Genomic DNA, 17,053 nt, shown 5'->3' on the forward strand with positions numbered 1-17,053 from the left:
ATTTGTAAAAAATCGTATATATTTTTATATTTATTAATAAATTAAATTGGTCACATTGAAAAAAAAAAACATTAAAAAAGTATATGAAGAAAATTGCTGATATTTTTTAAAGAATTTGTCCATGTTGCTGCACTTTGACCCAGACGCTGCAATACAACGTTGTAGCGCTGGGCGGCGCCATCGGGCTGTGTAACATCCCATAATGCGCGCTGCTTTTCTTCCATAAAAACCACCGTGGAAGGTCTAATAAAAAATATACAGTTTTAATAGTAATAAAAGCAACAACAACAAAAAAAAAAAATAATGAAATATTAGAAACATTATTCTTTTCGTACTCGATTATTTCCATCTGTGGTCGCAGGTGTTAGGGTTGTTTGTGTCATGAAGAGGATGTCATATGGTTTAAGAATTTCTAGTGTTTATTTACAGCCACCGGATGTTTTTGAATGTTTTCCATTTATAAACGGAAAAGCAGGTCAACATCCGGTGAGGATGACTCGATCTGTCTCGCACCTTTCTATACATTCCTTGAGTTCACTTACAAACATATATAAATAATAAAACAGCTATTAGCGATACAATTCCAGGTATATCTCACGTAAACAACCCAATGAAACTATCTATTAAAGGTCGACAGCCATTTTGTTTACAGAAGAAAAATCACTAGTTACGAGAGTTCCTTCATTGTTCAACAGTATTTCCTCTGGGAAATTTTCAGCCTTGGATTTTCTCAGGATAATGACGGGAAACCACATGGAAGGCTGGACGCGCGCGCCTCTCTTGCCTCTGATTGGCCCGTTGGGGAGCCAAACCCGAACGTGATTGGTCAGTTAGAACGTCACTCACCGAGCGCCTGAGACCCTCATGTTTGAAACTTTTCGAAAAGGTGGAGTCAGGTTACAAACTCTCTGGTAACCAAACGCGAAAAGAGGGAGAAGAAAACGCTTTAATTATTCACACCAGCGGCTCAGACCCAACACATACCTGTTGGACACATTTTACCGGCCTTATAAGATAGTTTTAAGCCTTATCCTTGTGTAGGTTGTTTATTGGCTGTCAGTGTGTTTAGATGGAGGTTTGAAGAACGAAAGTTGCACTTTAGACGGCCAGTATCCGGTTGAAATTGGCGAGAGGTGAGTGAGTGAGTTTCTGCCTTCAATAACACACATTCTGCATGTCGTGCATTCATGAACACGTTATTTTTCCTTCTCTATCTATAAAAAAATCTATATTTTTGCTTTTGTTATCTATTGAGGTTATTGTTTAATGTTATTTATTCAGTAATGTCAATGCATAACGTTATGCACCTCTGTTTTGAGAATAAAAACAGAAATCATGCCTCAATTGCGTGCATAGACCATCACATTGTAAAATAACAAAACAAGATGGGAATTATTAATAGTATGTAAACACTGTTAATTTGACAGCAACTGAAATACGTTTTGCATTTCAGTGCATGCAATGGATCAAGGACTAGTAATCCAGATTTGAGATGCAATACAATTGAAACTAGATAAGAGTAACAGGCCGGTAACTTATTGATAGAAACAGGAGGATATGACCTTATTAACTGGACTGCAAAGTTCACTTACATAGAGGCTTCGGATGGTTGTAGCCTAGGAAACATTAACCGTCGGCATTCTTTCAGTTGTCTGGGATGTGTCTCAACCTTTGTTGTGTTCAGCACTCAATAAGTAGCTCTTATTATGGGTTTAAAAGTGTTATTTCACCCAAAAATGAAAATTATCCAATGATTTACTCACCCTCAAGCCAATCTAGGTGTATATGACATTCTTCTTTCAACACAATCAGAGTTATATTAAATATATATATATATATATATATATATATATATATCCTGGCTCTTCCAAGCTTTATAATGGGAGTGAATGGTACCTGAGAAATTTGAAGCCCAAAAAAGCATATCTATCCATCATAAAAGTAATCCATATTACTTAATAAATACCTTCTGAAGCGAAGCGATGCATTTTTGTGAGATAAATATCCATATTTATAACTTTAGAAACCATAAACACTGGCTTCCGGTAACGGCCGTCTAGTTCTGGAGGAAGAGTGACTTTTTGTGGTTTCAAATTGTAATTTTTGGGTGAACTAACTAACATTGGCCTTTAAGGCGCACATTAACTGGCATTTATTATCCATACATCTAGAACAAAGATCTAAAGCCTTTACCCTCAAGACTTTGTTGACAGATACTGTTGAATATAGAGTCAGGTAGTTGGATATAAAGAACATGCTGTTTTAGTTAAGTCCATGAAGGCACATCGATGCTGACTAAGGCGTTTTGTACGTGCAGGAAAAACCCTCATCCATCTTAGGCATTTTAACTTTACTAGTGGTTGACCATATCGGTCAAGGGTACGATCCAATGCTATGACAGAGTAATAAATATGAGAGTAATTTATGAGGTCAAATTTAAAATAAGATATACAATCGCAATTAGGAGAAACAAAGTTGCAATTCTTTTTATTATTATTTTTTTTTTACTCTTAGGTGGAAACTGGTTTAAGTTTATGTTCATGCCATTAAATAAAACATTAGATGAATGCAAAAATGCCCCAAATTTACTCAATATTTGATCAGAATTCACCAAACATCTGTTCATCTTTTCAGCATCTCATAACTAATGATCGCTGATTCTGTCGGAGAGACTCGTTCTCATAATGAACTTTCCAGGCTTTGATAACCTTTGCACAAAAACACACTTAGTCGACCCAAACTCTTATTCCTAAATTGGTTCATGCATTATTAAAGTGTGGGACTAATTTGTGGAACTTCTGAATAATTCATTGGGCACCGCAGGCTTCTCTAGATCTGTGTGGCCAGAAGCAAAAAAATGAATGCATTTTTGGTATAATTCTGACTCTAGCCCGTGAACCCTGCACAGCAGACGATCGATGCGCGTGAACACCGCAGATCCACATGAAAGACGTGCTGCTGTTGCTGTTGCACGGCTGTGTTGCTTCAGTCCGTACCTGAAAACAGAGCTAGTTTGAGTGTTGGACACTGGCCCTTTTGTTGGCCTTTCCAGCTGCAGGAAGCTTGTTTCTCGCTTCCTTAAGGAGGGCGTCAAGAAGGTCTATACTATTCATCCTAAACAGTGTTTGAGATTAAAATAAGTGTGTCCCAAATCATAGTAGTAGGGATGGGACGGTATGAAAATTTAATATCACGATTATAGTGACCAAAATTATCGCGATTATCAATATTATCACGGTTTTGTTAAAACGAGATGAAAGTGTTCAAAAAGAGTTGATGCTCACACTGAAGACATTTCAACAAGTTTTATATTTGAAAATCAACAAACAACAAATAAAACAAGCAGCTCTATGCACTTTTTAAAGCATGTAACAGGATCTAAAATCGCGATAATCAAACACGGTTTTAATGATAATTAAATTTTAAACGATATTACCAACCGTCAGTACATTTTATCGTGGTTTATAGTGGAACCGGTTATCGTCCCATCCCTACATAGTAGTATGCATGTCAAAAGTCCCCGGATGGTCTACTAATTCCAGTGGAAGTGTGGATGCATGCTCACTATAAGAGCTAATATTACCCATGATTCATTGCGCTTTGGAGGAGGAACTACAAACTAAAAATACTTTTTTTTTTAAAAACATGGCGGATGTGCAGAGGTTTAGATAAAGGTTTGAGTGATTAATCAAAGTTTAACCTGATAAAAATATATTTTTATTTAATGTTATCCATCATCTGCAACAACAATGTGGACTTTTATAAAGATCTGTTTGGCCATTAACTTTTAAATGCATCATTCTGCATAATATGAGGAGAGTCTCCACATGAAAGAGCCGCGACTGCAGATCAACATGCTTCTGCATTTCTCTCCGATACGGTAGGAAAGTAAATGAAATGTAGAGGATTTTAACTGTGACAAGATGATTGACAGGTCAGTTTACTGTGTCAGAGAGCAACCGTTAAATACGCAATTGTATGACGTGATAGTTAGTCCCAAAGCTTGTGTACTCTTCTGCTACACACTCTTTTCTTCACAAAAAGAGTACATACTTTTAGGGCGTAGTGTAAGTAGGAGAATTGAGACGTAACAGTATACTTTGAGAAAGCAATCCATTAGGTGTAGTTCCAGCATCTACCAGCAGGGTGGAAGATAACAGCCAAACCTACAGGTGAAATCACTTACACACCTGAAACAATCAGTTCACACACTCAGGCTTGGCTCAGTGATCTCCATGTTCTCCAACGTCCTCCACAATCTCTTGCTTTCCCACTCCCCAATCATGGAGAACGCAACCTTATATCTTCAGGAAGGTGAGTGTTGGCTCTGCTTGATGCTAAGCAACTCAAAACCTCGGTCTCTTGTTACAGCCTCTTTGTCCAGAGGTGAATCAAACCCCATGAGCGTTGCTCTGATATCTGTGGTCGTTTCACGCTAGTCTCAGTCTTGTACATGAGCTTTTTGAGTTTGGTTTTGTTTTGTTTCCACCCTTGTAAATCTCGCCACTAATGATAATGTTGGGAAGCTGGTGAACTGCCCATTGTTGCTTGGCCAGCGTTCAGCTATTTTGTTCTGCTTGTGCAAAACAAAAGAGCGTAGAATACTTCAGTCTTCTCGAGATGTGCTTGTGGAGTGGTAAATACGCCCATTTTCTTCCAACACCAGATTTCTTTTGAATGGTTTTAGCGTTATCTGTTTTGTGGGAGTATTTTGACAGCAGTTATTAGGGCTCAAATGCATCTAAATCTGGTTCTAGTAATGCTTCAATTATTCATTATGGCTCTGAACCAGCATATGCCTTGCTTGGACACATTTTATTGACCTTACATGATAAGTTTGACCTTTTTTTAAGTTTAACCTACTAGTTTTTAAGTAGGGATGCGCTGATACCGATAATTCTTTATATTTGATAACCGATATATTGGCCAATAAATCAAAATTTTTATATACATTTTGAGAGCCTGATTACAAAAACAAAAGTCTCACCATTAAAAGCCGTGTCTCAATTATAAAAATCTCATTATAATTTTATGTAGCCTATATGACAGACTTGCACTCAACTGTATTTTCCTTTTTATGAAGTGATTTCAATTATATTTAAAGCTATTCAAAACCATCATGGTGTGAAGTGTCTCAGATGAAGGAAATAATTCATTATCGGCTTTAACATATTGGCCAAATTTCCTTATAATATCAAAAATTACAATATATCAGCCTAAACCGATATGGTGCCCGATATATTGTGCATCCCTAGTTTTAATTATTTATCAATGTGGCTGTAGGTTGTTTAGAGTATGAAAGAGTATGAAAGTTATTAGTGCCCAAATGCATCTAGATTTGGTTGTAAACATGCAAAAATGCTTTCATAATTGTCTGACGGGAATCTGTCGGATTATCACGATCTCACCTTGTCTCTTTCTCAAACGATGTACCTTTGATCTTGACTGATATTAATACGAGGCTCAGCATCTGATGTGTAATCCCCTCAAAATAATCCAGCGTTAGAAGTCCCGCTAACCAGGGATACCAGATTGTCCCTGGGAATCGAGTCACATCAAACGTGCCTTTTCAAAGAAATGCAAATTGGCGTGTGTGAAAAAAAAAAAGAGACAATGTTCTGGGGAAGCCATCGGTCTCGGGCCACTCGCGGTATCACTTCCTAATGACTGTGGCCTGGTTTCACTTAGATTGAGCCAGGATGAGGCCTTAGTTCAAGTAGGACATTCAAGTAACTTTTTAAAATGTGCCTTAGAAAAAGCAGTGACATATTTTAAGATATGACATTACAAGTTGCTCTCATTTTAGTCTGGGACTAGATTTAAAGGATTCGTTGATTTCAGAATAAAAATTTCCTGATAATTTACTTCCCCCACGTCATCCAAAATATTCACTTTCTTCAGTGGAAAAGAAATGAAGGTTTTTGAGGAAAACATTCCAGGATGTTTCTCCATATAGTGTCTTCAATGGGGTCCAATGGGTTGAAGGTCTAAATGTGAGTTTCAGTGCAGCTTCAAAGTCTCGACACGATCCAGCCGAGGAATAGGAGTCTTTTCTAGACAAACCAACGGCCATTAAATAAATAATAATAAAAAAAATACCACAAATGCTCGTCTTGCACGTCCACAACTTCACGCGTTACATAATCACGTTGGAAAGGTCACATAGGCGGAAAATGTAGGGAAGGGTGGAAAAACTCGTCCGACATCGTTGTTTTACCTTTTATTTATTTCTGTAAATGCTGTTTGACTTAGGCCGTTTCTCAATATGCGTTCTTGTCTGTTCTTGTGGACTTGTGAAACGTCATCAGTCGCTGCCCAAGTACTGTCCCAATACACAAGTTTGCATTTTGGCAAGAACGGTTAAAAATCCCGGAGGTGTTCTTGACACGCCCATTTTACCGAGGATGCAACGGTTGGTAACTTGTGTGAACTTGACGGCAGAAACATCCCAGCATTCATTTCAGCATTCGAGGAAGGAGAGGCAGGTCAATACAAGTCGTTTTTCTACAATTTCGTACGCTATTTCATCACTAAATTCACTTCTGAGAACATTTGATGCGAGAAATCAACTGTGTAGATTTCAAATATTGGCATTTTTACGAAAATTTATGGCGAATCGAAAATGTGCTCAAACGTTTTCGGAAGTGAGAATCTCCATAAGAATAACGGCCAATAATAACGTCAATAATTCTCGTTATGTTTGGGCACTGCAGACGGCGTCTGTGCGGGGGTATTATTGCACAATACCAGCAAGAACACATCGTCTCAAACTGTCAGCAGCGTTCTGTGTGCTCGTCACCTTGTGAGTTCATTCTTCCAAGAACAACTAGCAAGAGCGTTCTCCCCAAGAACACAAGTCCGTTCTTTGCATTCTTGGTTTTGAGAAACACCCTTAGTCTTTGCATGTTTGCTTTGTAAACACTAGGTGTTACTTCCGCCTACGTCACACTTGACCTTTCAACGTGATCACGTAATGCGTGCCGTTTCGCAGAGCTAGTGCAAGACGAGCATTTGTGGTTAAAAACTATATAAATGTTTAATTTATTTTTTTAATGAGCGATGGTTTGTCTAGATAAGACTCTTATTCCTCGGCTGGGATCGTGTCGAGACTTTGAAGCTGCACTGAAACTCACATTTGGACCTTCAAACTGTTGGACCCCATTGAAGTCACTATATCCTGGAATGTTTTCCTCAAAAACCTTCATTTCTTTTCGACTGAAGAAAGAAAGACATGAATATCTTGGATGACGTTGAGGTGAGTAAATTATCAGGAAATTTAAATTCTGAAGTGAACAAATCCTTAAAGCCTCCTGGCATTTGGGTTTTAATTAGAAACAATTAATCGCATTGACTCAGAGTTGAAGACATTCTGTTGTGTGCAACACGTCCCCAGGGAACGGTCATTTTAAGAAGGGGAAATTGTCCTGTCAGGCCTGTGCAAAACTTAGGAAGTCCATTGTTTTGTTTAAGCCTCTAAAGTGTAGCGTTTGGCGTGTGAGAACGGAAATGCACGGATGGCGTATTCGGATTGTTTTAGTTGCAGAAAAAAATTGTGATTGACCAGCACATTCATATTTGTTTGCAGGAAACGTGCACAAAGAGACCTTTATGTCTCGCCTTTTTGATGAGAAAAGTTGTGAAGATTTGTTTCCTCAATGTCCCGAAGCGAAACCTTCATGAAAGTTTAACGTTTCATATACACTACCAGTCAAAAGTTTTGTATCGGTAAGATTTTTTTTAATGTTTATATAAGAAGTCTCTTCTGCTCACCAAGGATGCATTTATTTGATTAAAAATAAAGGCAATTTAAATTTCTGTTTTCTATTTTAATATATTGTAAAATGTAATTTATATCCTGTGATCAAAGTATCATTACTCCAGTCTTCAGTGTCACATGATCCTTCAGTGTATTTTTTTTCCCCCAGGATTATTTGATGAATAGAAAGTTCAAAAGAACAGCATTTATTTGAAATGGAATATTTTGTATAAAAAATGGAAAAAAAAGTGAATAACTGTTTTCAACATTAATAATAATAATAGTAATTTTTTCTTGAGCATCATATTATAATGATTTCTGAAGGATCATGTGACACTGAAGACTGGAGTAATGATGCTGAAAATTCAGCTTTGATCACTGGAATAAAGTGAATTTTACAATATATTCACAATGAAAACAGCTGTTTTACATTGTAATAATGTTTTACATTGTAACTTATTTTATATTAATTGTTTGTATGTTCTGAGTCTTTTGTGCAGCACTTTGGAAACTTTGTGTTTGTAAAATGTGCTATAGAAATAAAGTGGATTGGATAATATTTCACATTTCACAATATTATTATTTTGTATTATTATTATTTTTGTGTGTATTAATCAAATAAATGCAGCCTAGGTGAACATAAGAGACTTCTTTTAAAAACATTAAAAATCGTACCGATCCAAAACTTTTGACTGGATAATGTCTCGCCTTTTCGATGAGAAAAGTTGGTATGATTTGTTTCCTCAATGTCCCGAAGCGAAACCTTCATGTCGCATGAATGTTTAACGTTTCACATACAAGAATGGTTTGTGTTCCCCCTATTAAATCGTGTTATTTGATTTCAACGTTTAGCATGTTTTGACTTCAACGTGGGAGTCGTTCCGGCCGAGACGCTCAAGATAAACATCTCTTTGGATCCCGGTTTGGATGCATGACTGTTGTTTGGAAGAATGCTAAACCGCAGCTCTGTTTTAAGTTTTTCTTGTTTGGAAATCTCATTTTTGAATACCTCATTCAGTGCAATACAATCACAGTGCAATGAAAATACTTCAGAGGTCTTCGATCAGGGACACAGAAACGTTTACCTACATGTCTCTTCTCCATGTCTGTTGTGTTCTTGTTTTATGTTTTGTGGTTAGTTTCAGCTGTATAAATTGTGCTATATAAATAAACTTTGCCTCTGTGTGTCTCATCCGTAGACATCATGGACTCGTTCAGCACGAAGAACCTGGCCCTTCAGGCCCAGAAGAAGCTCATGAGCAAGATGGCGACCAAAACGATGGCCAACCTCTTCATAGACGACACCAGCAGCGAGGTACTGGACGAGCTGTACCGGGTGACCAAAGAGTACACGCGAAACCGCAAGGAGGCCCAGAAGATCATCAAGAACCTCATCAAGATGGTGGTCAAGCTGGGCGTCCTCTACCGCAACGGCCAGTTCAACAACGAGGAGCTCGCGCTGGTCGAGCGCTTCCGAAAGAAAGTGCACACGCTCGCGATGACGACCGTCAGCTTCTACCAGATCGACTTCACCTTCGACCGGCGCGTCATGAGCAACTTACTCAACGACTGCCGCGAACTCCTTCACCAGGCCATCAACCGGCACCTGACGGCCAAATCTCACGGGCGGATCAACCACGTCTTCAATCACTTCTCCGACTGCGACTTTCTCGCGACGTTGTACGGACCTTCGGAAGTGTATCGCGGCCACTTGCAGAAGATCTGCGAAGGAGTCAACAAGATGCTGGACGACGGAAATCTTTGATGGCGGAAATTATCCGAACGTTTTCTTCAAATGGAGCTGAAGATCGTATTCGTGAATCGGACGCTAAATGAATGTAGAACACGTACGTTTGACCTTCGAGTGAAACGTCACTCTCTGTCTTTCTCAGACACGAGGGAGTTTACAGCGCAAACTCAACGCAAATCTTGCTGATGTTTTCCTGAAGGGTTATTTAAGAACTCAGATTCACTATCAGAGGAAATCAAGAACCATTTACAAACCTTTTGATGCCAAGAGGAAATGTTCGTTTCAAGCACTGCAAACACAAAACGCACTGGGGGGAGGCGTGTAACGTTTCATCTCTAATTTTAGGAAATGAGCCTGAAGCGTCACCCTCTCGCTTCCCGTAAATGGACACACGCTAAAACCCAAAAGGACTGTTTTGTTTTTGGACATGTCTGATGTCATCTTGCGGTTTATACTGAGCTGTTTGTAAACGATCACTCCTGTGATTTCCAAACATGGTCATATACAAGCGTGTTTACGTTCGTCTTGTTTTGTTTATCACTCCACACCGCCCCCTGCTGACGGGAGGCCCTTACCATGATGCAGTTTCTCACCGAGGAACGAAGAATTGTGTTGGAATGTCACTGTATTACCTTTCAGCATTTCTATTTGCTGTTTTAATGAAGGTTTTTATATGTGTAATTACATGCCTGAGCCGTTATTTTCCTTTATATGTCACTTTTGATTGTTTTTCATTTAAATGAACACTCAAATCAACAAGTTAAAGCCTTAGTGTCCCTGCCGTCAATAAGCTCAAAGCAGTTTTGACAGATCAAAGGAATACTTTGGTTATTAAATACAAGTTAAGCTCTTTCGACGTCCCTTGTGGTTTCCACAACAAAACTGTAAAAGCTACCGAAAAATCTATGAGGCAACTGTGTACTTGTCCCATAGACCGGCATTGTAAGTGCCCACGTTTTTTATGTTTCGTGTATTGATTATAACCTAGAATATTCCAATCTTGGGTTTTTTTGTGTGTTTTTTTTTAACAAAATATCCTATGCTGAAAGAATCGCGAAGTTATTTGGACCATTTTGGGATACTTAAAGGCTCTACAGTTTAATGTGAGCTCTTGGCCTCAAAAACATTTTATCTTTATCTATGCACTTGTTTTTTCCCCTTTTGTTAATCAATAACAGAGGGTTGTTTGAATTTCTCGTCTTCCGACTAGATTTTTAAGTAAAGCTCAAGCTTACGAATAAAGTATCATATTCCAAGGGGGGAAAAAGTGAATTTTCCGAGCAACTCCTCAGACTTTGGCAGCGGTGAAAGCCGTATTCCTGGTCATCCTCAAACCTCTCAGGGTTCGGTCTTACTCGTGGCGTTTTTGGCCAATTTAAACAGATTAAGGACTGCATACCTTGTTTTTCGTTTTGCAGATGTTACCTGAGCATTTACAAGACTGTCTTTCACATTTACATGTTTTTAAAGTAGAATTTTAAAGGTTATTTGTGTTAGTCACTGTTCATGTATTGTTTTCTAGAAATTATGTATATAAATACATTATTTGTGTGTGTGTGTGTGTGTATATATATAAATGTCATTCTTAAGAGGTATGCGTTGTGTTTCTTTAATGAGAGCTGCAACAACAACTCTACAACTCTAGCAAAAGAACAACTCTAGCAAAAGAGTGCAAGTAGTATTAGCATGTTTGCCCTGGATTACAGAATGTTAATCATTTTCAGGCATGCTAGTTTTTTTTTTTTTTTTCTCTCTAGAAAACCAAATCTGAACTCTTTCATTCCTCTCACATGGACTGAGCAGCAAGATTGCAGACTTTAGCATTAACATAATCCAACCCATTGTGACGTATTTCGGGTGAATTAATATCCTGGGGTGAGTGGAGGAGATTTTTTTATTATTATGATTATTGATTGGATTGTGGAAAGTGGGTGTTTCATACCAGGATGGATCTGCGCTGGATGACAGGTGGTTGGATGAGTGTTTTAGTGATGTAAGCTAAAAAGGACAGTCGTTTCAGAAGAAGCGTAATTACATTTTAGATGAAAGATTACAAAGACTGTTTGTTTTTTTCTCAGTTGGAAGAACATTCACTGATGAATCTTTCACAGTACGACTAGGAATATTTATTACTAAAGTCCTTTTTGATCTTATTTTTACACAAATTTTGAACCGATGGGTCTATAAATGTGTATAGACACACACGTGTACATGTCTATACATGTGTATATGTTTATATATATATATGTGTATATGTGTTTGTCTACTTGTGTCTATAAACAGACTGTACATGCATGTATATAATATATGTGTGTGTATATATGTATAATATAAATATGTATGTATATATACAGGGGTGCACATAACTGGTGCTCACGTGTGGTAAAAATAAACGACGCGCAGCAGAAAACATGGAAGGAAGCGCTTTTGAGTACCAACATTTTGGCCCAAAATGTTGGTACTCAAAAGCGCTTCCTTCCATGTTTTCTGCTGCGCGTCGTTTATTTTTACCACACGTGAGCACCAGTTATGTGCACCCCTGTATATATATACACACACACACACACACATATATATATACATTATACATACACACACATACATACATATACATACACATACATATATATACATACATATATATATATATATATATATATATATATATATATACATACATACATATATATATATATATACATATATATACATACATACACACACACATATGTGTATGTGTTTATGTCTGCTTGTCTATAAACAGACTGTACATGCATGTATATAATATGTGTGTGTATATGTATAATATAAATATGTATATATATATATATATATATATACACACACACATATATATACATACACACACACACACATATATATATACATACACACACACACATATATATATATAGACATACATGCAAATACTATATATATTTGTATATATAGACATGTATATAGACACACATGTGTATGTATATATGTGGCTATATGTTTATATATACATGTCTGTATAATTCTGTATAGACATACACGCAAGTATATGTGTATAATAGACATGTGCATTTATATACATACACAGTGTGTAGAAAACACCTCAATGTTTATAGTGTGGTATCGGTATAAAAAGGTAATCCTAGTTCTTCCCTGAGGTGGTCCTGAGCTTGAAGCCAATAGCAGGGATGTTCACAGGCCTGTCGAGTGCGAGACAATATAAAAAGTCTGAAATGTGTGATGACACGCTGGTTTCGTTTGCTATTCTTCTCACGGCTGTTTCGATGTGCCGTTCTGACACGGCTTCTGTATTCTGTGCCGGTGCTCAATCCCCCTCCGGCTGATACCTGAGATGTGAGTTACAGGGACTGGAGTTCTTCAACCTGGAAAACTCTTCTCTTTTTTTATTTTCCCTCCTCCTCCTCCTCTTTTCTCTCCTCTAGAACGTCCTCTGGCTTCTAAAACCTGCTGTGTTTGTTTTCACTTAAAAGCGAGAGTGCATGTAAAGCAATTATTTATATAATAAATACATGGCCTAGATAAAGAAATCATTGATATTCTGCACGCCTCTCAAGGTTATGCATGCAGCGATGATAAATTCTGTCACATCACCTTATCTATCACACTAGAAGTGGAATTCCTGAGTTATTAATAGCTGGCGATGACATCATGCTCGACCCGTTCCCCACAATGTCCCTTCACACCTAAATCACCTAACCTGCAAAACGCATGAATGCCTTCTCTTCGGCCCGTCGGTTGTCTTGGTAACAGCCATCAGAAGTGTAGAAATGACATTACAATCAGCTTGTAAAACCTGGTGCTGATGTGTACGGTGTAAATGTCTGATTTTAACCCTCATCTTTCCCTCGCGGGTCAAAATGACCCGAAGCCCTTAACCCTTGTGTTATGTTGGAATTCTGTGCACTCCCCTTATGATTCGGGTCAAATTGACCCAAAATCACACTATGAAAAACAACAAAGATTCAGGTACAAACTGTAAACTTTTAATATCAACATTTGTCAAATATTCCAAAAAATATATATCTGAAGATATGATTTAATGAAAATGTTTAACCATTTTTTAAAACTGTTTTGTTTTGACAAAATTTGAATATACATTATATTTATATATATTTGCATATAATTTTTTTTTTTACTTTTTTTTTTTTTTTTGCTTAGAACATCATAACTGAACAATTAATCAATTAATCTGAGCTCATTTTTCCTGCTGTCTATGTCGAAGTCTCAAGATATTTCAGATATCTTGAATATATAAATGAGCTTATTTTACTATCTGTGTCTGTCAAAGATTTTCATTTGTAATTTGCAATTAATTCTGAACACCATGATTTAGCTTTTTCAAGTGTGTTTGGTTTGGGTTAGAGCACTTTTAGATTCACTTACACTTTAGAACTGGAGTTGATGCCCTGACATACATAAAATAAATGTTTTTATTTTGTGTCTGTACAGTTTCTTTTGAATAGCCTATGGGGGTCAAATTGACCTGCGAACATCACAAACGTAATAGTAATTTTGTTTGTATATGTCAAAAAAAAAAAAAAAACACCAGCATGTTGAAACTTTGCATGCATGTTCATGATGATAAATGTGAAAAAGTCACAAAATATCAAGAAAAAAAAAAAAGGTTTAATATTATTTCAGGTAGCTTGAAAAAATAAATGATAGGTAATTTTTACCATCTGTGGCTGACAAAATATTTTTCTGTATTGAAATAAGTGTGGAAAACCTAATTTTTTAGCTTCATAAGGTAGTAAAAAAATAAAATAACAAAATATAACCAAGAAATGTTATTATTTTGGGTCTGTACAGTTGCCTTAGACTAAGGAATGAATGAAATGCGAGGAATGCTCATAGAAAAACCTAAAAATGCTAAACCTTTACCAAATTATTTTATAATGTCTACATGTGTATCTGAATGCATACCTGAATGCATACTGAAGAGAAGTGACTATAGGACCCAGAGGAACAGCTAATTTGCTCCATATAGAGCTATCATAAGGCCCTCTAGTGGCAAGAGTCATGAAATATCATGTTATGTATATATATTTTTCACAAGAGCTTGGCAAAGACACCCAATGAAAGATATTTTGAGCTGAATTAAAAGGGTTATGCATGAAATTGTGAGTTATTTTTAATTTAATAATTGATCAATTATTTATTGATCAAATCTAGTAATTCAAAAATAAATAAAATAACAAAAAATCTCCCAAAAAATGCATTGAAAATAGACAAAATATTATCAAAATGAAATGAAATAAGCTTTCTGAAAAAAAAAAAAAAAAAAAAAAAATCAGTATAATTTTAACCCTTGTGTTATGTTGCGGGTCAATTTGACCCGTTTAGATTTTCTAGTTGTTGGAAATACTGGTTAACCTATGTTTTTTTTTCTTGATATTTTGTGACTTTCTCATTTATCATCATGAACATGCATGCAAAGTTTCAACATGCTGGTGTTTTTTGACATATATACAAACAAAATTACTGTTACTTTCGTGATGTTCGCGGGTCAAATTGACCCACATATTTTAACGCTCTAGGGGGTCAAATTGAATGAAGAATTTATAACTTTTTTTATAACCACAAAACTATTTGAATCCATTAAAAGAATGTGTGTGTGTTCATGGTTCAAGCGCGACAAAGAGTCCTAAGTCCTAGAGTCTTGTACTGCTCTGATGAACACTCAATTAAAAAAACAAAAAAACGGAAGTTCGGCTCAAAATGAGTCGAGGGAAGGATGAGGTCAAACACCCCACAGCTGTTGTAATAGCATCTGCAGGCCATTATATAGTGTTACATAGTGTCGTCAGACTTGACAGGTAACAGCACTTACCCGTCCAAACTGAATTTCAAGTGAACTGCTGCATTTTTCTGCTATTTATGGCTCACACTCAGCGTGAGAGTGACGTTTTAAAGCACAGCGATGCGTCTGGTGTCAAACAAAAGGCCCTCTGGGACCGTTAGCCCGCAGAAGCTACGAGGACGATAGCATCTCTGTGGCTGCGCTCGCTCAAGCTGTTTATCAGTGATGTTGAACAGTGAGTCATGTTTCTGTTGCCTGCTGGACCAAGTGCTATACAAAAAAATAGATTTACTGCTTTTATTTGTAATTTATTCTTCTTAGAGATTAAACTTCTGCACCATTAGCATCACCAAACTGAACACGGTTTTCAAAATGCAGGACTGTATCCCACAATGCAACGTCCTCGACTTGACCTTCCCATTTCCAGTGTGACTGGAAGTAATTACAGCCACAATTCTTAGCATCTTTATTTATAATCGATCAAAATTGAGTTAAAACCCCCGAAATTACCCCCAAAATAGCTGTATTTATTTACAAGATGCTAACTGGACGCCACTTGTATACAGTATGAGGAGGTCATGAGACGAAAATGAAGCATACTTGTGTTTCAGTTGTTCATTTAGCAATATATTTCTATAAATATAAGTTTACAGTGTGTATAGTGTAAGCAGAAAAAGTAAGTAACATCAAGATCATGAGTTTAAATATTAAGTAACACACTGCTGTTCAAAAGTTTGGGATCGGTACGATTTTTAATGTTTTTCAAATAAGTCTCTTCTGCTCACTAAGGCTGATTAAAAAAACATTAAAAAAACAGTAATATTGTGAAATATTATTACAATTTAAAATTACTATTTTCTATGTGAGTAGCCTATCTTTTAAAATATAATGTATTCCTGTGATCAAAGCTGTATTTTCAGCATCGTTACTCCAGTCTTCAGTGTCACATGATCCTTCAGAAATCATTCTAATATGATGCTCAAGAAACATTTATTATTATAATTATTATTATTATTATCAATGTTGAAAACAGTTGTGTACCTTTTTTTCAGGATTCTTTGATGAATAGAAAGTTCAAACGAACAGCATTTATCTGAAATAGAAAGCTTTTGTAACATTATACACAACCGTTTAAAGTTTGCCGTCAGTAATATTTTTTTTTTTTTTGAAAGACATTAAAGAAATTAATACTTTGATTCAGCAAGGATGCATTAAATTGATCAAAAGTTACAGTAAATACATTAATAATGTTGCAAAAGATTCTATTTCAGATAAATGCTGTTCTTTTGAACTTTCTATTCATCAAAGAATCATGAAAAAATTGTTTTCAACATTGATAATAATAATGAATGTTTCTTGAGCAGCAAATCATATTAGAATGTTTTCTGAAGGAATTTAATGATGCTGAAAATTCAGCTTTGATCACAAGAATAAATTACAGTTTACTATATATATCAACAACAAAAAAAGTTATTTTAAATTGTAATCATATTTCACAATATTAGTTTGTTTTTGTATTTTTAACTAAATAAATGCAGCCTTGGTGATCAGAAGAGGTGATTAGAAAGCATACAGATCCCAAACTTTTGAACGGCAGTGAACATAATAACAAAATAAGCATCTAAATATGCACTTGGGATAAAAGTAAGAGTCTGCAGTCGCAGTGTAAGACATTTTTTTTTTTCAGTTGAATGTACTGTGGTTTGATATGAATCAGAGACTGTGTCAA

At 36.4% G+C, this 17,053-nt stretch overlaps 1 protein-coding gene across 3 annotated transcripts; it reads left to right on the forward strand.

The window, feature by feature from the left end:
- Nucleotides 1-885: 885 nt before the first annotated feature.
- Nucleotides 886-11,094, forward strand: tnfaip8l1 (tumor necrosis factor, alpha-induced protein 8-like 1). Of its 3 annotated transcripts, none has more exons than XM_079889624.1 (2): nt 886-1,133; nt 8,956-11,094. In XM_079889624.1, exon 2 carries the CDS (start codon nt 8,961-8,963, stop codon nt 9,519-9,521), a length of 561 nt encoding a protein of 186 aa, XP_079745750.1. In that variant the 5' UTR covers nt 886-1,133; nt 8,956-8,960; the 3' UTR covers nt 9,522-11,094. The 3 variants fall into 3 exon arrangements, with proteins under 3 accessions (XP_079745750.1, XP_079745748.1, XP_079745749.1); XM_079889622.1 differs by lacking the exon at nt 886-1,133 and adding an exon at nt 4,162-4,314; XM_079889623.1 differs by lacking the exon at nt 886-1,133 and adding an exon at nt 4,343-4,386.
- The last annotated feature ends 5,959 nt before the right edge of the window (nt 11,095-17,053 follow it).

The sequence above is a fragment of the Squalius cephalus genome (assembly GCF_949319135.1).
Source record: "Squalius cephalus genome assembly, chromosome: 13".
NCBI classification, from domain to species: domain Eukaryota; kingdom Metazoa; phylum Chordata; class Actinopteri; order Cypriniformes; family Leuciscidae; genus Squalius; species Squalius cephalus.